Source organism: Bos mutus, chromosome 2, assembly GCF_027580195.1.
Source record: "Bos mutus isolate GX-2022 chromosome 2, NWIPB_WYAK_1.1, whole genome shotgun sequence".
NCBI classification, from domain to species: Eukaryota; Metazoa; Chordata; class Mammalia; order Artiodactyla; family Bovidae; genus Bos; species Bos mutus.
This window is the reverse complement of record NC_091618.1, coordinates 4,762,039-4,783,223: the sequence shown is the minus strand read 5'-3', so window position 1 is coordinate 4,783,223 and position 21,185 is coordinate 4,762,039. Positions and strand designations below refer to the sequence as shown.

The 21,185-nt window shown below is 53.1% G+C and overlaps 2 protein-coding genes and 1 long non-coding RNA gene across 4 annotated transcripts in view; 2 read left to right on the top strand and 1 right to left on the bottom strand.

Annotated features, from left to right (window-relative positions):
* The first annotated feature begins 634 nt into the window (after positions 1-634).
* On the top strand, positions 635-1,466 carry LOC102271934 (large ribosomal subunit protein eL39). Its single transcript, XM_005905204.3, is given in 1 exon segment — positions 635-1,466. A coding segment is annotated over 1 exon segment (180 nt). The 3' UTR covers positions 815-1,466.
* Positions 1,467-2,464: 998 nt separating this feature from the next.
* Positions 2,465-7,015, bottom strand: LOC138990719 (uncharacterized). 2 transcript variants are annotated; one of them, XR_011466809.1, is made up of 3 exons: positions 6,880-7,015; positions 6,016-6,160; positions 2,465-5,486 (listed from the first exon to the last, which is right to left on the bottom strand). It is a non-coding gene; the product is annotated as an uncharacterized lncRNA (long non-coding RNA). The 2 variants fall into 2 exon arrangements; XR_011466808.1 differs by having other exon boundaries at positions 6,821-6,999.
* A 111-nt stretch (positions 7,016-7,126) lies between these two features.
* The window catches only part of ECE1 (endothelin converting enzyme 1), a 125,186-nt gene continuing 111,127 nt past the window's right edge, over positions 7,127-21,185 (top strand). The window contains exon 1 of the mRNA XM_070382638.1: positions 7,127-7,266. Coding sequence (XP_070238739.1) covers positions 7,264-7,266 — 3 coding nt within the window. The 5' untranslated portion in view covers positions 7,127-7,263. The remainder of the gene's footprint in view (positions 7,267-21,185) is intronic.

The window sequence follows — 21,185 nt, the reverse complement described above, 5'->3', positions numbered from 1 at the left end:
GGGAAATAGTGCCTGGCCTGGGATTGCTCCTGAGAACGTAAGCCTTCAGGTTTCAGGATAAAAGATACCTTCCTGAGTGGCAAGACACACTCCTAGCCCCAGCTCACCCACGGTCCTCACTGCTCTAAATACACCAGACACTGGAGCCTTCTTCCTGTCCTCCTGTGTCCTGACCACATCCGGGTCTGTGCACAGGTGGCTCCCACTGCCTGAGCCCTCTGCCTTCCTCTGGGTGTGTGACTCCATCCGTCACACTCAGCTCCTCCCTCTCCAGTGCCCCTGCCCTCCCTGCCATGTGCAGCATCTCCAGAACCCAGCACCTCTTCCCTGTGTGATCAGTTACATTTGCTGAGTTGGTCTTGACATCCTCTCCCTCCTGCCTGATCTAGCTTGCCCACCTTGGCCCACTCTATTTCTGTGCCCTTTCCCATTTCTCTATGACTTGACTCTCTTTGGCTGTCAACCAACACATTCATGTGACCAAATGTTTTTGTTTATGATCAACATCTTCTCCATTTACCAAAATGCAGTGAAGTGGCTGCTCGGTGTTAAAGCAAACATTATAAAACATGAATTTAAAAGAGCTCTTTTCTCTTCTCCGCCATCCTATGTGCGGTTGAGTTCTCTCCTCACCATGTCTTCTCACAAGACTTTCAGGATCAAGCGATTCCTGGCCAAGAAACAAAAGCAGAATCGTCCCATTCCTCAATGGATTTGAATGAAAACTGGCAATAAAATCAGGTACAACTCCAAGAGAAGACATTGGAGAAGAACCAAGCTGGGTCTTATTATAAGAAGCAAGCTGGGTCTATAAGAAGTGGTCTTAACATGTGTGGCACACATGTTAAGACCACTTTTTTAAGCAGCCAAATCACAATGAAAACATCACTACTGTAATGCTTGGCCCATGATGTTATTTCCTCACTATCAGTCTGAGACCCAGTAATAAATGTAAAACGTTGGAATTGTTCTTGTATTATATGGTTTGTGATGACGTACTGAATAAATACTGTCAGTTAGGACATGGGCCTGTCCAATGATAGAAATGTTCTCTAGCTACCAAGTACTTAGAAGTACAGCTTGTAAAATAGGAACTGGCTTTTAAAAATGTTGTTGTCTTATTGTTCCCTATAACTAGCAGCTCTTACACCTACTGTTATAGGAAGTACACGTATGTGTCATCCTTGAACCTGAAGGCAGCACCTTTTTAAAATAAACCGTGGGGGGAGGGGTGCTTGCCACAAGACATGCAGGATCTTAGTTCCCCAACCAGGGATTGAACCCACTTGGCTGCCAGGAAAGTCCCATAAAAAGCATGTTTATATGCTATTCTATGATGTGGACCAGGGTTTGGCAAACTGATCTGCCTGTTTTTGTATGGTCTGTGAACTAAAGTTATGCATTTTTAAATGGTTGAAAAAATCAAATGTTTTTGACATTTAATAAATTCAAGTTTACCTACCAAAAAAAAATAAATAAATAAAACATGAATTTAAAAGAGAGGTTGAAAGCCATTAGAAGGAGATAGGGAGAGATCTTTTTGGGCTTCTGGACTGAATTAGTAACTGAAGTGGAATATATAACTTACCCAAGAGTGTTCTAGCAGCCAAAGCAAAAGGGGAAATGGCAGTGTGGTTCTGGGGTGACTTGGTTCCTTGAAAAACCACACCCTTACCCCCTCAACTGATAAGGGCTGTAGATAAAAAAACTACCGGCAGGGAAGACCTTTGAGGAAGTGGGTTTCCAGGCTCCGCATGCCTGTCCCTCCTGGCAGTCTCTGTGCTCATCCCAGCTAATGCTCAGGAATTTCTTCTGCTTCACTGCTCCAACCTGGCCTACTTTCCCCAGCTCTGGGCTCCGCAAAAGTAGTGGGTCTCCCATCTGAGAAACGTCAAACTTGGGCCAGGTGACCACTGTGGGGGAAGCAGCAAAGACTTAAAAACTGAAACAGGGACTAGAATAGATGACTGATTCAGGTCCAGCCCTCAGAGTCTGTGAGTTTATGCCTGGGTAACCGAAGTGCAGCCCAGATTCCCAGCCAGCTCTGGTTCCTGTATGCTCCTTCAGAGAAAACAAATTCACACATCACAACTTGAAAGCTGCCTTACTCTGGGTTACTGACCATGTTCCACGCAGCTTCAGGCTCTTCATGTAGAAAACAGGGACGATACTGATCACAAGGAATCGTGGAGTCAACGACAGTGCATGTCTAACTTTTATTTATGTATTTTCCTACATGATCAGAAGCAGAAAGGGTTTTGAAGCTCCTTAAAAAATCAACAACAACAAATAGAACTAAGAAAGCTACATTAACCAGAAGATTAAAATCAGAGAAGTTATTTCAGGGACTTCCCTGGTGGTCTAGTGGTTAAGACTCTGTACTTTCCCCTCCCCCGCCCCTCCCCCAAAGAAAAGAAAAAGAGAAGCTATATCATCCCTGCTCCCTACTTTCTGGCTATGTGACCTTGGGCCAGTTGCTTTGCTTCTCTGAGCCTCGGTTTCCTCATTTGTAAAGTGAGATAGCAGTATCCTCCCCCGTGGGTATTACAGACTTAAACAATACGGAAGAGTGATTAGCACACTGTCTGGCATACAGTAAGCAGGCAATGCATTTTAGCAATCTTATTATTGTGTAATCTCATTTTTTGTTTATAAGAAGAGTAACCTGGATAAAAGCTGAGCCACTTTGAGGCCAGTCTCAAATCCTTATTGAATTAGAAATATCATTTCCTTTCCCCACCACAAAAAAAAAAAAAGCAATTCAAATGTTTATTCAGTACTTCCAAAAATGTTAAAGATTTCATTCATTTAAAGATTTCATGCATAATTTCAACATAACTTCTTAACATTCCTTTTCCTCTCTTTGTTCCTTCTTCTCTTCTTCCCTCCCACCCTCTGCACACAGCACACACATCTGTCTTCAGAGTCCCTCAAATATTTTCTCAAAGCTCAGGCTTCATGGCTCTGGCTCCCTGGCTCCTGCTCCAGCCTCTCCCGTCTCCTCCCTTCCAGCATCCTCTGCCCTGTCTCTCCTGGCTTCTGTCTTTCTCCTCCCTCACCCTGTTACTCAGATCCACAGGACAAAGCCAGGCTGAAGATACCTGAACTACAGTTTTCTTCCTGAAAGGTAGGAGGGGGACTTCCCTGGTGGTCCAGTGGTTAAGAAATCTGCCTGCCAATGCAGGGGACACAGGTTCCATCCCTGGTCCAGGAAGATTCCACATGCCAAGGGGTAACTAAGCCTCCTCTGAGGGGTAACTACTGAAGCCCGCACATCTAGGTCCTGCGCTCTGCAAGGGGAGAAGCCACTGCAGTGAGAAAACCCCTGCTTGCCACAGCTAGAGAAAGCCCGCATACAGCAAGGAAGACCCAGTGCAGCCATAAATAAATAATTTTTTTTAGTAAAGGAAAAGCAGGTATAATGTGAGCATCCAAAATATGTTCCAATGGTCCTGTATTTAAATCATGTAAAGTGCCAAGTATGGGGCCCAGGGCACATTTGATAAACAGCATCTACTGTTGGTCAGGACTTAATGGACCTCCAATCCCTCACAGAAACTCAAACTGCCCAACTGAATCAGAGTAGCTAGTGGCCCAAGGAGAAAAGGATCAGGCTGGAACATCCTGGTCCCCAGCCCCATCCCAGGCAACCTCTCTACAGCATTGGGTGAGTCAAGAAATAGTCTAATTGGATCTGACAAGCTCTGCCTGCCCTCCTGGACCAACCTCCTAACGGGCTCCTCCTTACTACATCCTCTTAGACAGGCTGGTGGGTGGGTGTGTGTGATAGGGGAGTCTGTTCCTAGAGAGTCTGGTGATACTCTCCAGGAGCTCTAGACTATAGCTTCAGTTCTGTTATGGAAGACAAGACAAAATAAAAAATCGAATAGCTCTTTTAATGAGTCTCATTTTGTCTGCAGACCTATAGCTGTCCAATCTATCCAGACTCTGACTTGGTACGTGGTATCAGCAACCCCCTATCCAAATCAGTTAACCACTAAGGATTCCTTGGGTACCCACTGTATGCTAGACATTACCATCAAGACGATAACAGAGGAAAAGTGGAGGAAGAATACCAATAAAAACTGTTGCCATTTATTGAAGGCCTATGAAATATAAGCCTCTCTACAAATTCTGGAGGATTCTTCTTGGACCTGCATTGGGAAGATCCCCTGGTGAAGGAAATGGCTATCCACTCCAGTATTCTGGCCTGGAGAATTCCATGCATAGTCCATGGGGTTGTAAAGAGTCGGACACGACTGATCAACTTTCACTTTCACTTTTCACACTTGGATCTTGCTGAGTCCTGAGGCTGGGATAGCTAGACCCACATGGACTTCAAACACCAGGTACCTCTGAGACCCTCAGGCTCGGTGGCCTGGCCAATCAGAACCCTTGGTCACACTGACTGGCCAAGGAATGGATACATATTTCAGTAACAGCCAATGAGACTTGGTTTGGCGAATGCTGTTAGAACAGTTGGGAAAAGAGTCTCTGTTTCTGCTGGAGCTGTGGGAGATTAGGACGCATGGCTAGAGCTGCTGGCAGCCACTTTGTGATTAGGAGGAGAGCCTGCCAGAGAATGAGATCAGTAGGGAGGGAAAGAATCTTGAGGGACCAAGAGACTGACCCTGAATCCTGACGACATCATCTGAGCTCCTCAGTGCAGCCATGCCTAGAGCTTGCTCGACCCTGTCCTTACCATTTTAAGGTAGGTTTTCTGCCAGTTCGAGCCCTGATGCTCTGACTACTGTACCCAGAAACCTGAGTGTTTGGCAGAAGCATCCTCAACATCCAGTCTATAGGAGCCTGACAAGGGAATCGGGTTCTCCTGCCACACAACTGCCCATGTTTCTGTCAGCACAGCGAGCCCACAAAGGCCAACAGAAGCAGTATGGCGCCAGAACGAAGGAGCAAGTCCTCCTAGGCTCGCTGTGTCACCTTGGGGGAGTCACTTTCCCTCTCTGAACGTTCACTTTCCTCACCTGTAACATGGGGCCGGGGTGGGAATCATGGTATCTGTAGAACAGGTTTGTTCCCATGAGGCTGTTTGGGGAGGGGAATACTGGGGACCCCCGAGGAGCTGGGGGTGAGGGTCAGAATGGGCAGCACATCTTCTCCCTGCTGTGCCCCGAGCAGCATGAAGACCAGGGCCTGTCTTTCCCAGGCAGCCTGTGGGATGGAACACAGAAGACAGCTCGAGTGCTGGAAGTCCTCAGTTCTAGTCCTGGTTCTGCCGCCAGAGCAGGGTCTGCCTCTGGGTATGCGCCTCCCCTGCCGGTGTGTCCCCTTCAGAAGTGGAAAAGCCACGCCCTTTCTCCTCGGTTTTCTGGAAGGGTCAGGATCCTGTCGTGTTCACTGTTGTACATCTCCAGTACTCAGCCCAGCTCCTGCCTCACTGATCCAGCAATCCAGGATGCCCATCATGCGAGCGAAAGAACTGCGGTCAGGATACCTGACCTTTCTTCTCTTCTTTTCGGAACATGCTGTTGGAGTATGACACATACAGAAAAAAGGCACAGATCCTAAGGAGGCTTCACAGACAGCACATCCCTGTACCCAGCCCTCCCACCCGCAAGCCACCCTCTACCAGCACCTGGAAGTCCCCTGGTGCCCCCATTCCAGTCATTCCTTCCACAAAGGCAAGGCTGGCTTCTGACAGCATCAAAGTGCTTTGGACTTTATAGAAATGGAGTAACGCTCAACATTTTCCAGTGATTCATAGCTTACAAAGAGCCCATGTGTACACAAACTCATTAAATCTTCACATCAGTACTGAGGGGTAGGCAGGAATTACAAATTCTACTTTACAGAGGAGAAAACCAAGGCTCAGAGAGAAGGGAATCCCCTGAATTACATCACTGGTAAGTGGACTGCCAGGATAACTGGTTCCATTTTCCGGTCTCCCTGGATCTCAGAATGTCCCTCCAGGCATTAGGATGCAGTTCCCAGGAATGGTCTGGGCAGCTGATAGTATAAGTTATCAGTCCTCCAGGATGGAGAGAAGGCACAGACCTTCAGTCCAGAGAAGATCTGGGCACCTTCAGGGCAGGGCCCACCTCTCCCTTCTTTCAATCCGTGGCACTCAACAAACTTTGTGAATTCTGGCAAGTGGCCCCCCTCCCTGTCTGCTTCCCTCCAAGCTGGAGAATTCAGAAGGCTGTTGAACGGAAACAGGGAGAGTTATTTCCCCAGCCCCCTCCCTGCCCACCAGGTGGCCACATACACTGCCCAGGTTCCATGGTCTCATTTGGCTCCTGGCACACTGTGCCCAGGATGAACTCTTACACATCCTTCAGTGTCCCAACTCCCATGTTCTCTGGAATGTCTGTTTCTCCTAACCATCCACTTATCCCAGAAATTAACCCGCATTAATTTCTCTTTCTCAACACAACACAATCACAAAGTCACACGGACAAAACACACTCTGGCTGTATCTTTCTCTCTCTCTCTTTTTCACAAACTGGGCTGCATATACAGTTGTTCCAAATAATAGCCACGGCCCTCGCAGGTCTGCACATGCGAACAAACACAGGCTACACCACAAAACCACAGGATTTGGTTTCTACTTGTTTACAGCTGAGGCACAGAATATCTTTCTACCATACCAGCGTGTGTGCACAACAGGCCCAAGAGTACAGATCACACACCATACAAACACACAGACACACACTTCCTTCACTCAGGCAATCACACAACCACATGTAGAGACAGTCCTTCCCTGACATACAGACCGGTGTAGCGCGCACACACACACACACACACACACACACACACACACACGCGCGCGCGCGCGCGCAGCTGCAATGCCCTGGCTCACACTCCGTGCAGGCACCAAGCAGGAAGACAAAGGTCGCCGAGGCTCCCGGCGCCGCGCACCGAACGCAGCTGAGCGGCTCCCTGGCCTTGGCCGGTCCCGAGCCGGGTCTCGGCGAGGTCTGGAGCCCGCGCCCGGCGCCGGAGCCCCAGCCCGAGTCGGCCCTCGGGGGTGCGCACGCGGCCCCCCGGCCCCGGCCCCGGCGCACCGAGAGTTAAGGCGCGGGCGCGGGCGGGGAAGGCGGCCCCGGGCGTGATTGGCCGCGCCGCCCGGGCCCCGCGCCCCCGCGCCTCGCCATTGGTCCGTCGGCGGGCCCGCCTCCCGGGGCTCAGTAGCGCGAGCCGCGCTCACTCGCGGGGTCCGAATCTCGCCGTCCGGGCAGCGCGGCCAAGACCCGGGAGTGGGGCCGGGAGCGCGGCGCGGGGCCGGAGCGGAGCGCGCGAGCGATGGTGAGTGCCGCGCCCGGCCCGCCTCGACCGTGGGACTCGGGGCCGGCCCGGTGCGCGGGGGGCCTGGGAGCCGGCTGCGGCTGTGGGGAGGTGTGCAAGTCGGAGGGCGCGCGGGCCGCGCTCTGCTCGCCTGGCGGCGCCGCGCTCTGCTCGCCTGGCGGCGCCGCGCTCTGTTCCGTCGGGGGCGGCTGGAGGGGGTCGGGGTGGCCGCTTCGGTTCTTGCTCCCTTGGTGTGGTTTTGCGCTAGGGTGTCCGGAAGTCCCTGAACGTGGCTGGGCTTGGAGACCCTCGGCGGGTTCCGTAAGGGGTCGGGGACCATCCGAAGCGCTGGATTCGGTAGGACCTGAGTGTCCCGGGACTCTGAGGCGAGTCTAGGACTGAGGCTCGGCTTGGAGCGTCGTGGATGGTTGCGCCGAGAGCTTCGGAGGCGTAGTTCGGGCGCCCCGGGACTACGGATCCACTATGCCCTGAGGGTTGAGAGTGGATGCTGTCAGAGACCAGGGGCCTCTGGGGGGACCCTAAGCCCAGCGATCTGGTCTCCCCAGCATGTCCCAGTAATGGGTCTTTATCGGAGGGGGTTGCTGAGGCCACTGACTCGGATGGGCAGTGGCACCCGGGAGAAGGGACATGGGGACTTCGGCGGGGCGGGGGAGGGGGGGTGGTGTTTCTGAAGTCCCCGGAGAGAAATCCGTTTGATCAGGCTGAATTCGTTGAGGCTGTTTTAGAGAGGAGGGTTGTTCTGGAAGGAAAGCCAAGATCTTTCAGTACCTCTCTGGGGCCTGGTGACCACCTTGCCATTATGGAGGCCAAGGCCACCTACTTCTCTGTGGCTTGTTTTCTCCAAGGGCAGGCCCCTCCGATTCTCTCTCTAGTCCTGCTCTGTGCCCTGTGGAGTGGATACAAGGCACCATGTAGGGCCTGAGGAGGGCATGAGTCAGTGATGGTGGCTGCCAGTCCCACGGAATATCCCGTTCTTCTTCCCTTCAAGCCAGTCCCCTCTTTTCTCACCCACGAGTGTCTGCCTCCCCTGCACCACCACGAGCCACTCCAGAGTCAGTAATAATGAAGTTATGGCTTGACTCCGCACCTAGAGGCGCTTAGAGACCATCTTGGATCCAACCTACCTCTTTGATCAGGAGCCTCCCCCCTGGATCGCTCCTCGTGAACAGTTGCAGTGGCAGGGTGCTCACTCCCAAGTGGATCGGCACTTGATTTAAGGTCTCAGTATATGGGAAATAAAAAAAGGGTGACTTTGAGGTCATATCATCCACTCTGCCTCCAAGCCCACCCTGACCTTAGTTACTCAGAAAGAGAAATTTATCCTTCTCAAAAATCAGTTAAAGAAGGCGAGGTCACTGTGCCTTGGTGATACTTTTCAGAGCCTTACAACCTTCCAGCCTGTCAGAAAGACCCCTGGTTTTGTCCTTAAACAGACTTGGGTTTGAATTCTGGCTCCTCTACTTCCCCAGAGGGACACGTGACATCATCACCTCTGAGTTTCCGTTTCCTCTTCACCTGTGAAATGAGACAATATGTCTTATCTCCCACGGATGGGGTACAGATTTGCTGAGCTAACCCAGCAAGAGGGCTTTACTTGAATACAGCTTAGTTTCCTTTCTGATACAACCTTAAGCTCCAGGTAGGAAGTTCTACCTGACATCTAACCTATTTGCTGAGTACAGAAGAATGATTAAAGTTTATCATGTGGGGAGAAAAAGGGGAAGGTGATACTTAGAAAATTGGGCATTAGCTCATCATTCAACAAAGATTTATTGAACTCTTCTATATGCCAAGTCCTATCTAGGGAGGAAAAATATGGTCATAAACACCATGGTAAGAGCACTTCTGTGGGACTTCCCCTGGCCACCCGGGGGTTAGGGGCTGCGCTTCCACTGCAGGGCGCCCGGGTTCAATCCCTGGTCAGGGAATTAAGATCCCACATGGCACATAGCATGGCCAAACAAAAAAAAAAAGAGGGCTTTCATTAGTCCATAAATGTCCACACCATCCTCAGGCCAGGTGGCATGTCTTTAAGAGAGGTGGCGCAATGCTGCCAGGGGAGGGCTCCCTTCTGGATGGAGAGGTGGGAGAAAGCTTCACCAAGCAGGTGGCATCTGAATTGGAGAGAACATCCCAGGTCAGGGCACCTGTGCGAGCACAGGTGTGGGAGTGTGGGAAGTATTCTTGGAAAGGGCCCAATGGGGCTTGGTCGGCATGTGGGCACCGGAGCGGCAGGAGAGAGGAGAAGGTGGCAGGGGACGCTGCTGGGGCTGGATGGTGGGAGGCTGGGGCAGGCCGAGGGGCCGGAGCTCCACGGTGGGTAGCTGGTCCACTGCAAGCGGGTGGGAAGAAGCAGACGTCAGGCTCCTCGGCCCCTGTCATTTTGGTTTCTCCTAAACACCAGGCCCTGCGCTCATTCCTGAGGTGGGGGTGATTCAGGGCTGCTAGAGTGTTTATTCCTTGGCTCTCCTGCTCCACGGGTTTTAAACAATTCAGCGTTCTTGCCAGCATTGCCAAGTTTCCCCTGGCCCCTGGGTTCCTAACGGGGCTCTGCTCAGAGAGCGCGTGGGCTGTTTCCTGTGTCCTGTCTCCATCTCCTTGATGGTCCCCAGCTTCCCACCTTGGTCTCTAACGCCTTGACAGGGAGTCAGCGCTGCTCTCAGAGGTTTCAAGTAGACGCCCTGCCGCCCCCCCCCGCCCCGCCCCTGCCCCGCAGGCTTGGGAGATGAGGGTTCTCAGGAGGCTTTTTGTGCCTCTGTCTCTGGTTGTCCTTATACTGCCCAGCAGCAGGCACAGAGAGGCAAAGGACATTGTCCAGGGTCACACAGCAAGATGGGACCAGAGCAGGCACAAACCTCCTGGATGTCTGGGGGGTTCCCAGACAGACAGTGTGGGGGAAGGAGGCCCAGCCTGCTCTTGTGGAGCCCTGAGAATGTTTCTTTACCTTCCCAACTAGGGGTTGAGCTGGAGGGTTGGCAGTCATCTTTACTGTAGGTGGCTGAGCTGAGAACCGGGTCCAGCTTCCAAGGGTCAAGACTGGATGTACCACCCACTTGCTGCGTGACTTTGGATCACCTGTTCCTTCTCTCTGTGCCCCCTTTCCTGCCAAGTGTGGCAGATTTGCTCCTTGTCAGGATCACAGGCCAGTACCACCTGGTACGCGACACAGAAATGCTTCACAAACTGTTGAGAACTTGCAGGAGGAGAAGGGGACGACAGAGGATGAGATGGTTGGATGGCATCACCGACTCAATGAGTTTGAGCAAGCTCTGGGAGATGGTGAAGGACAGGGAAGCCTGGCGTGCTGCAGTCCATGGGGTCACAGAAAGTCGGATGCAACTGAGCGACTGAACAACAACAACAAAATGACTGATTGAAGATGGGAGGCCAGCTACATGCCCCCGAACCAGTCTGCAGGGAGTTCCCAGAGTACAAAGTATCTTTCCCCAGTGTGGCCAGGCCACTGTGCTATTGGGTCATTGCTTATAGGCACCTTATTAACTTTTGTTAAAGAATAGATACATTGTTTCCCAGATGGAGTTGGAGAGACCAAGCCCTATCCTGGGGGAGAAGTAGGATTTAAGTAGTAGGCGGGCTACGGGGTGGGTTCAGCAGAAAATTTCAGGTGTTGGCCTAGACACAAACAGCTTGGCCAAAGTCCACGCTTTGATGTCTGCGGTGACAGCAACAAGGGAGGAGCCATCAGCAAATGTTTACGACTTTTTGTTCCCCTCAATTTTTTCTTTTCAGTTAACTAGGTAAGCGCCTCGCCCTGGTCAAAGTGCTGCATCCATTCATTCATCCACCCATTCATTCATCCACCAAAAAAGTATGCCTGGCATAATGCCAGGAGCTGGGGCTGTGGGCATCAGTGTGGATGAGACTGGGAGGTCTGTTTTTCAGGCCGGCAATCAGGAGATATGGAGTAGGAAATTACAAGTGTGATTTCTGTTACCAAGGAGACACACAGGGTGCTGTGGCACAGATAGGGCAACCTGGGGCTGGAGAAAGGCTGCCCTAGAGGACATGCCATGAAGGTTGTGGCCTTAAAGAATGGGCGAGACCGGGAAGAGCATTCCAGGCGGGGGAAGCGGTAAGTGGGAGATGGGACAAAACTTGATGCTCTCGGGAGTTAATTTGCCTGCAGGCTCAGAAGATGACGCTTGGTAGGTGGCCGGGGTGGGCGGGTACAGGGAGGGCCCGGTTCAAGATTTGGGGCTGGATCCTAAGGGCAGTGAGGGGAGTGACGTGGTCAGGTCTGCATTTTTGAGATCATCGCAGAGGCTGCTTTGCGGAGAATGGAGGGAAAGGGCAAGGCTGGAGGCCGGGAAACCCATTAGGAGACCGCTAGAGCGGCCCCAGGAGAGACCACAGTGGTCTGAATACCCACTGCTGCCCCCCAACCCTACCTCACACTCCCATCATGCTGCCCAGGGTGGGCGGTGCGGCGAGGAGGGGGTCTGGCCCTAGAGGTCTCCCAGAGCCCCCTGCCCTGTTGGCGTGGACCTTCCTCTTCTCCTGATTTCATGCAAATAACTAGCGAGTCTCTGGGAACTTTGATCTAACAAACGAGAAAGGTGAAGTTTCCAAAAAGTTCTGAAACAAGGTAGAAAATGGGGATGCAGCTTCAGGGTCCCCCTGGCCATGGGGGTGTATCAGGGAAGGCTTTCCAGAGGAGGCGGCATTTGAACTACTTCCTTGGGCCACAGTGAATGGAATGGAAGGCTTCCAAGGAGCTAAGCTTTGGAGAGAGGACAGTAAGGAGATACTGACTCACTGGGAAGGACCCTGATGCTGGAAAGATTGAGGGCGGGAGGAGAAGGGGTGACAGAGGATGAGATGGCTGGACGGCATCACAGACTCGATGGACATGAGTCTGGGTGAACTCCGGGAGTTGGTGATGGACAGGGGAGCCTGGCGTGCTGCAATCCATGGGGTTGCAAAGAGTCGGACACGACTGAGGGACTGAACTGAACTGAAAGAGGTATAGTCTGGCAGGGGGCAAAATTTAATGAGTAACCAGTGCTGACTGAACCCCACTGCCAGAGGAGGGCGCTGGGAGTCTAGGACCCGGGGGTCCTGCCCTTTCCCCAGTGGTCCTGAGGATGGGGTGCCCAGGCCTGTCTCGGCTCACTGACAAGCCTCAGAAAGGCTCCCTCTCCCCACAGGCCTCCTGGTGGGGGAGTTAGTGAGGGGCAGATGTAAACAGAGGAACAAGTTTCTGGAAAACATTCAGGAAATAAGCTGAAGGAGGATCCAACTTCAGGGAGGTGGGCCTGGCTGCTCGATCTCCTTAAAATCTTGGAGTGCTTGTGTTAAAGGGGGATTTGTAACCGCCTAATTCAACAGCGCTATCTTACAGGAGGAAAGACTGAGGGGTAAGGTGAGCGTCCACCATGTGCCTGGCACTTACGTGTCACCCTTGTGACCGTCACACCAACTGCAGGGAGCAGCTTCATCCCCATTACGGACCTGGGAAGGCTGAGGCTCAGTGACCAGCGGGGAGTTAGGACCTGTAAGCGGGCAGCAGCCTCCCGATCACTCAGGATCCTGGCCTCAATCCCACACTGCCACTCGGTTTGGCGGAAACAGCCTTCCTGGGAAACCCCCTGGGGACGGGGATGGGACTGTTGGGCTATGGCCAGAGACCCTGGGAGCTGGTTGGGGCTGGACGCTGGCCAGGCCGACGTATTCATTTCACCTTTGCCCGGCACTTGACAGTTGGTGAGGTCCTTCCGCCCACCCCCTTCTCCACCTGTCCGTGATCCCACGGCCAACAGGTGGCCAAGCCAGGGCTGAAACCCAGGCCCTTGTCCCCCAGCCCAGACCCCTGTCTCCCAGCTCCTGGCATTGCCCCGGGGGCCCCAGACCAGGTCCCCAGTGGCCCCTGGCTGGAGACATCCCCAGCCTCCTGACCTCATGCTCCCCGATTGTGAGGAGCGGCCCCTGACCCAGAAGACAAACCCTCCTCTTCCCCAGGCTCCTCCCCACCAGCTCCTCCCCTCCTCGGCTGGAAGGCCGGAGAGGGCTGTGGGCAGCAGGCAGGAGTCAGGTTACAGGGTAAACACCGCAGAGTCAATATTTAGCTCTCCTGGAACCGAGCCTGCCTCCCACGCGCCGCCCCCAGTGTGCGGGCCTTCCCGGAGCTGGTCACCAAAGGCAAGGCCAAGGGCAGAGATGTAGCTTCAGCCTACGGCCCTCCGCAAGACGCACTTAGTTTTACCATCTGTAAAATGGCGTGGCTAGAACAGACCGATTCAAGGGGTCCTTTTCAGCTGTGATATGCAGGATTCCAAGCATGATGCTCTGGTTCAGAGCACGGGTGTGGAGTTGGCCAGTCTGGGGTTTCCATCTCAGCTCTGCATTTCCTCCCTGCGAGGCTGTGGGAGGTCAGCCCCTTCGAGCTTCAGTTTCCCCAGTCTGTAAAATCAGCTGCTAACGGACCTGTCTTGGAGGATCACTGGTGAGGATTAACAAGATGACACACTGATGCGCAGAGTTTGGGGCACAAGATAAGAAGTGAGTGGGGCGTCCTTGGTGGCTCAGACAGTAAAGAATCTGCCTGCTGTGCTGGAGACCCGGGTTCAATCCCTGGGACAGGAAGATCCCCTGGAGGAGGGCATGGCAACCCACTACAGTATTCTTGCCTGGAGAATCCCTGTGGACAGAGGAGCCTGGCAAGCCACAGTCCATGGGGTTGCAAAGAGTCGTACACGCCTGAGCAACTAACACACATAAACACAAGAAGTGAGTAAGTGGTGGTGGTGGCTGTTATTCCAGATAAACATTTGATAATCCTCTGGATCCAGGCACTGGGTTGCATCACTTGGGAACAAGAACCAAGGGTGGGAACTGTAACCTCAAACCCTCCTAGTACTTGGGCTAGGGGAACCCAGGAGTTGAAAAAGCCCTTGGATTAACACCACAAACACACACACACACACACACACACACACGAGTTGAAAAAGCCCCTGGGTTAACACCACACACACACACGCACACACCCAGGTCCAGGACTGACCTCAGCGATCTGTGGCGTGAGAGGGGTGAGGGAGGAGGCAGAGGGGAGGACGGATGCATTTCCGAAGCAGTTAGTTCACAGGAGCTTCGCGTCCAGTACAGAGAGGGGCCGTTGCCTCCAGCCCTGGAGAGGAGGGGGCGTGGGGCAGGGCAGACAGGGAGGGGGCAGCTGCCGGCCGGCAGGTGTGGGCCAGGGTCCAGCCTGGCTCCCTCGCTTTTTGCGCTGTCACCTGGGACAGCATGCCACCTCTCTGAGCTTCGTTTTCCCCGTCTCTAGTATGGAGATGGTGGCGCCTGTTTTGTATTCCAGTTGAAACACTTGTATCAGATGCTGTTTCGGAAGAACCCAGTTCCCTCCTGGCACATCCAGGGGGCTCAGCCTGTTTTATCAGCCTCTTTTATGGTCACGAGAACCACTCGCTGGTCCTGCTTATCAGCGTGCTTCTTGAGGGCATGAGTGTGAATTTTTAAAAATTGTGGCAGAGGGACTTTCCTGGCGGTCCTGTGGTTAAGAATCCGCCTGCCGGTGCAGGGGCCATGGACTCGATCCCCGGTTGGGGAGCTGAGATCCCACCTGGCCACAGAGCAGCTAAGCCCGTGGGCCACAACCACTGAGTCCGTGCTCTGGAGCCCCTGAGTCGCAACAAGAGAAGCCCCTGCCCACCGCAGCTAGAGAAAGCCCACGCACCGCACCGAAGACCCAGTACAGCCATGAATGTAAAATTAAAAAGTTGCGGCATAATTTACACAAGATGCACATATCTTGTACAGCTCAGTTTTCACAGATGTACACACTTACATAACCACCACCTAGAGCAAAATATAGAACCTTCTGCCGCCGCCAGAGAGTTCCCACGTGCCCCCCCGCCCCCACTTCCCGTGGGAAGTTCCCATGTCAATCCCCCTGCTTCAGGGGGCCGCTGACCTATCTTCTGTTCCTCTGTTTGGCCTGATTCTGAACTCTGTCTGCGTGAATTCACATGTATGTATGCCTGGGTCTGGTTTCCTTCAGCTTCCGTCAGCACTGAGTGTAGCTCCTCCAAGCTGTTGCCAGGACTCATGCCTTTGTGGGCTCTGTTACATGCAGCTGGTTGGATGTACACGTGCACGTCCATGGATGGTGTTTGAGTGGATTCCAGGTAGGGGCGGCAGTGACATTCCCGTGCCTGTCTCCTGGGCGGGTCGGAGGGTCGGTGTGTGTTTCCTAGAAACTGCCACACATTCCCCAAGGAGGGCTCTGTTCACCGCTTTGCCCTGGACCCACAGCCTAACCTAGACTACCTGCCTGATGAATGTCCTTCTAAAGAAAGATGGAATTTGAGTCCTTGCTTTGTCTTAAGGCTTCAGACCTATGCCGATGGCCTCAGGACCTGACTCCTCTGGGCAGGGGCTCTGCCCAGATCCTGAGCTTTGTCTAGAAGCCCCTCAGTCCTCGGGGCAGGGCGGGAGTCTGGCCCGGGGGACCCCAGGCCGTGAGGCTCTACCACTGATTGGCTGTGGGACCTTAGGAAGTCCCTTCCCTCCCTGGTCCTCAGTTTCTGCTTCTCCCAAACATGGTGTGGATTGAAGGTTTCTGCGGCTCCCTGGTTTGGTGGGCTCCCCTCATCTGGGAGCATCTGCTCCCAATTGCTCTATGCTTCTCCACCTCAGGGCTTGCTCCGGTGCCCCTGTGTCCCGAATCTCCAAGGAAGGACCCTTTAGGAAAGTGGGTCGTCTCTTCATTCTTGGCACCCTCGATAAATACCTCCTCGTGACTCAGTCCTCTCTGGATGAGATTTCCCCCTGGCCAGAGGGGGCCCCTGGTGGTGGGAGCCCCACCCATGGAGGCTCTGCAAAGGTAACAGGGCCACCCTGGGTCTGAATCCTGCCGCTGCTGGTTCTGTGACCTTGGGCAAGTGACTGCATCCTCTTCTGCAGGGTGATAAGGCTGAAGTGAGGTCCTGCCTCATGGTGGGGGCCGCAGAACCCCTGCCTGTAAGGAGCTGCCTTCTAGGAGAAGGAGCCACAGATTTTAAACAGGCAAACCAGTCAGCCAGAAAGAGCCCATCAGAGAGAGGAGAGAAAAGGAACATGGGGATGAGGCTGTGGGAACGGGAAACTCTAGATGGCTGGGGAAGGATGAGGACGGGGCGGCCAGGCAGAGATGCGGGGAGAGGAGAGAATTCCAAACAGGATAGCCAGTGCAAAGGGCCTGAGACAGAGATGAGGGATCAGGCACATTATGAGTGGCTGGAAGGCTGATGGGACTGGCTGATGGATGGAGGGAGCAAGGGGGAAGTGGGTAGGAAGAGGTGGGTGTGGAGAGGCCAGGTCCTACAGGGCCTTGTCAGGCTTGGTTCATGGGGAGTTGGCATTTCCTCTTTTAATTAATTTATTTTTGGTTGCACTGGGTCTTCCTTGCTGTGCGTGGGCTTTCTCTAGCTGTGGCCGGCGGGGCCTAGCTGCTCTTCTGTGTGGTCCACGGGCTTCTCATTGCCGTGGCTTCTTCTGTCGCCGAGCACAGTCTCCAGAGCATTTGGGCTTCCGTAGTTGCGGCCTGCGGGCTCAGTAGTTACGGCACACAGGGTTTAGTTGCCACGGCATATGGCATCTTCCTGGACCAGGGATCAAACGTGTGTCCCCTGCGTCAGCAGGCGGACTCCCGTCCAGTGTGCCACCAGGGAAGTCTGGCATTTCATTTTTCAGAGTGATGGGAAACCGCTGCAGGGCTCCAGACGGGGAGGGGACGCATTTGGCTTTAGGAAGGCTCCGGCTGCTGTGTGGGGAGATGGCCTGTAGGGGGCAGGAGTGAGGCAGGGAGGCAGCGCCCAGTGGGAGCCACCTTCCCCTGTCCTGTGGGCAAAGGAGGCTTCTGTTAGGCCAGGACCGGGGCTTTGAGCAACTGCTTCAGAGGAGGAGAGAGAGGTGACAGGGCCATCCCAGGTGCTAAAGATGTTCCTGGAAGCTGAGCCTGGTGGGCAGAGAACTGACGCTTGGAGTCAGAGAGACCGGTCTTAAGACCTGCTTTTGAACTCAGCCTTCCAGAGTGAATTTCGGGTCCTCCCAGAGGGACCCCTTTCCCAGCACCCCAGGCCCTGGGGACCCAGGGACATGGAGCAAGAAGGGCCCCTCCGCACCCTCTGCCGAGAAGTGAGGCGGAGGAAGTGATAGCCTCCAGGGCTCCCAGTCCTCCCCCCACCCCTCCTCCACAGGCTGCAGCTCCCATGGCCCGGCTCCAGGCCATCCTGGGGCTTTGTGGTTCCCGGGTGTTCCGGCCTGGTCTGAGGCAGGAGGTGGCCGCGAGAAAGCGGTCCTTCACCTTCCTCTGCCCCTGAATGGGTGGTTACTGGGTATCCTGCTGGGCTTCCCCGGTGGGTGGGGAGGGAAGCCACAGGGAGGGCAGGGCCTGGGAATTCACAGTCTCTTGAGAGCCACATGCAAATGGGGACTTAGATGTCATCTAGAGCGGTCTCTTCATGGGGAGACAAAGATTCAGGAAGGGAAAGAACAGTCTTGTGGACCTGACTGCTTCCCCTTCCGTGCAAGTCCTCTGCAGCCAGCAAAAGTTAAGAAGTTAATACGAGGTCTTTCTGTATATCCTCCCTTAAGCATCAGCTCTGGCTTGAGCTGGTGTCTTTGAGGAAAAAGGGATCTGGAAGTTGAAACCCTGGAAAACAAAGGGCCTGTATCTGGGAGAGAAACAGGATTAGAATAGAGCCATTTAGCAGGGAGAGGAAGGGAATTCGGAAGGCTGAAAAAAGTTGGAATTCAAGCTGAATCAGCATTTGCTGAATGCATCTTCTGTGCCAGGTATGGGGGTATCTCTGCCCACCCCCCAACAAGGAACTCCCAGGCCTGTGGGAGAGACAGACAAGTCAACTGGCAACAAGTGAGAAGCCACAGCCTTTAAAGGCTGGATGACTGATTTGGCCCAGGGTGGTGATTATTTTGAGCTGGGTCTTGAAGGATGAGTAGGAGTTCGCCAGCCAGGCAGAGCCAGAATTTAAATCTAAAGAGTCTGTCTTGGCTTGGCCTCACTACCCTGTGAGCCTTAGGAGATGTGAATCCTCTGGTCCTGGGCCACTGAGTGTGAACCCTGGGCAACTGTCCAGCCATTTCTCATCCAACCCCTGATCCTGTCCTCTCAAACCCTGTTGCCTCCCGCTTCCACCAGGGTGGTGGGTGGTTGACCAGCCTTGCGTGGAGAGTCTCTGTCCTCTCTTGATGGCCAGGACTTCAGTCCTGAGAAGGACGCACAGATTCCACCGCCAGTGCACCTGTGGCTGCAGAGCAGGCACGAAGAGACGGTGAAGGATTTCCTCTTTCATTTTGCAGCTCTTCTCACTTCCCTGCACCAACCCCCACCCCCAGCAACCTGAGATGTACTTTGCATAACGCACTTCTCAGATCTTTCCAACAATCCCGGCAATTAGATGGGCTTCCCTGGTGGCTCAGAGGTTAAAGCATCTGCCTACAACACAGGAGACCTGGGTTCAATCCCTGGGTTGGGAAGATCCCCTGGAGAAGGAAATGGCAACCCACTCCAGTAGTCTTGCCTGGAGAATCCCATGGACAGAGGAGCCTGGTGGGCTACGGTCCACGGGGTCCCGAACAGTCGGACATGACTGAGCGACTTCACTTTCACTTGTCACCATTTTAAGCCTGCAAAACGCCTGACCTGCCTCTTGAGAAATCTGTATGCAGGTCAGGAAGCAACAGTTAGAACTCAACATGGAACAATAGACTGGTTCCAAATAGGAAAGGAATATGTCAAGGCTGTATATTGTCACCCTCCTTATTTAATTTATATGCAGAGTACATCATGAAAAACTCTGGGCTGGATGAAGCACAAGCTGGAATCAAGATTGCCAGGAGAAATATCAATAACCTCAGATATGCAGAAGACACCACACTTATGGCAGAAAGCAAAGAAGAACTAAAGAGCCTCTTCATGAAAGTGAAAGAGGAGAGTAAAAAAGTTGGCTTAAAGTTCAACATTCAGAAAACAAAGATCATGGCATCCGGTCCCATCACTTCATGGCAAATAGATGGGAAAACAGTGGCAACAGTGGCAGACTTTATTTTGTTGGGCTCCAAAAATCACTGGAGATGGTGACTGCAGCCATGAAATTAAAAGACGCTTACTCTTTGGAAGGAAAGCTATGACCAACCTAGACAGCATATTAAAAAGCAGAGATGTTACTTTGCCAACAAAGGTCCGTCTAGTCCAGGCTCTGGTTTTTCCTGTGGTCATGTATGGATGTGAGAGTTGGACTGTGAAGAAAGCTGAGCACCGAAGAATTGATGCTTTTGAACTATGGTGTTGGAGAAGACTCTTGGGAGTCCCTTGGACTGAAAGGAGATCGAACCAGTCAATCCTGATATTGAAGCTGAAACTCCAATCCTTTGGCCACCTGTTGCGAAAAGCTGACACATTGAAAAAGATTCTGATGCTGGGAAAGATTAAAGGTGGGAGGAGAAGGAGATGACAGAGGATGAGATGGTTGGAAGGCATCACGGACTTAGTGGACATGAGTTTGAGTAACCTCCGGGACTTGGTGATGGACAGGGAGGCCTGGCTTGCTGCATGGGGTCCATAGGGTCGGACACGACTGAGCGACTGAACTGAACTGACTGAACTGTCACCATTTTAAGCCTGCAGAAGGCAACAAAGAGAGTTTGAGCTGCACGTCCACGGGCACACAGCTAAGCACATACTCTAGAATTTGCTCCTCAGCTGGTCTAACTCCAAGGCCTGTGCTCACGTTTCTAAGCCGTGAGGAAGCAGACCAGTCATGATAGGCTGGGCCTTTCTGGTGACTGGTGCTCCGACCCCCATCCACGCAGCCTCTGGGCTTCTCATCAGGGCCCCAGGACTTCTGCAGGTGGGTGGTAACAGTAGACTCCATTGTATTAGTGGCAGCCCTTCTCAAGCCCAAGTGTGCGTGAGAGTCCTCAGGGGCTCTGGCGACAAATGGCGTGTTTCATCGCCGTTGTCACACGCACTCTGACTCCGTCTGTATGGAGTAGGGTACAGACAGGAAGTTACGTTTCCAGTGAGCTTCCAGCTTCCTATTCTGATGCTGGTGGGTGATTGATCACACTTGGGCAACCCTGACTTACTGCACGTCCGCTCTGGAGGCAGCACTGTTGTCGGCTTTTTGTTTTGTCATTTCAGCCATCAGAACGTTGCTCGGTGGGGGAAGTTGGTACAAAAGAAAGTGAGGAGTCTTGAGACTTCGACCAGTCATAATGAGAACATTTGTAACCAACGTGTCAGACGTATTTCATCTTCAGGTTAATTGGCTGAGGAAACTGAGGCTCAGAAAGGTTCAGGGACTTAGAACACACATCCCTCAGCTCCTGATGCCTGTGTTCTCAGCCCTGCATGCGGCCTCTTTTGCACGTTCCCAAACACAGGCTCTTAGAGGCCTGGGATCTAAGGAAATATGGGAAGATTGGTGGTGGTGGTAACTACCATTTTTTGAGCAACTCCTGTGTGCCAGGCAGACTATAGAATGGTAAGCACACAGAAATGGTCTTGGGTAATTGCACAGATTTCTGATTTTGAGCAGAATACTATGTGATCTTATGTCTGAAGAGCTCATCCCAGGCAGGGGTTGGGGGGACAGCAGTGGCGGGGAAGACATCTCTCAGGAAAAAACAATTGAGGAGAAATCTGAAAGGTGAGTTACGTATTAACCAGGTGAAAAGATAGAAAAGTACTCTAGGCTAAGAGAATGGCATGTGCAAAGGTCCTGAGGTGGGTGGCCTATACAGCATGTTCAGCGTAGCTGGAGTAGAAAGTGAAAGTGACCCAAGGTGAGGCAGAGGGGTTTGCCAGGGCCTTGGCCCCATGGGGCTGTGTGGACCAGGTGAGCAACTTGGACTTCATCCCAACAGCAGTGGAACATGGTAAG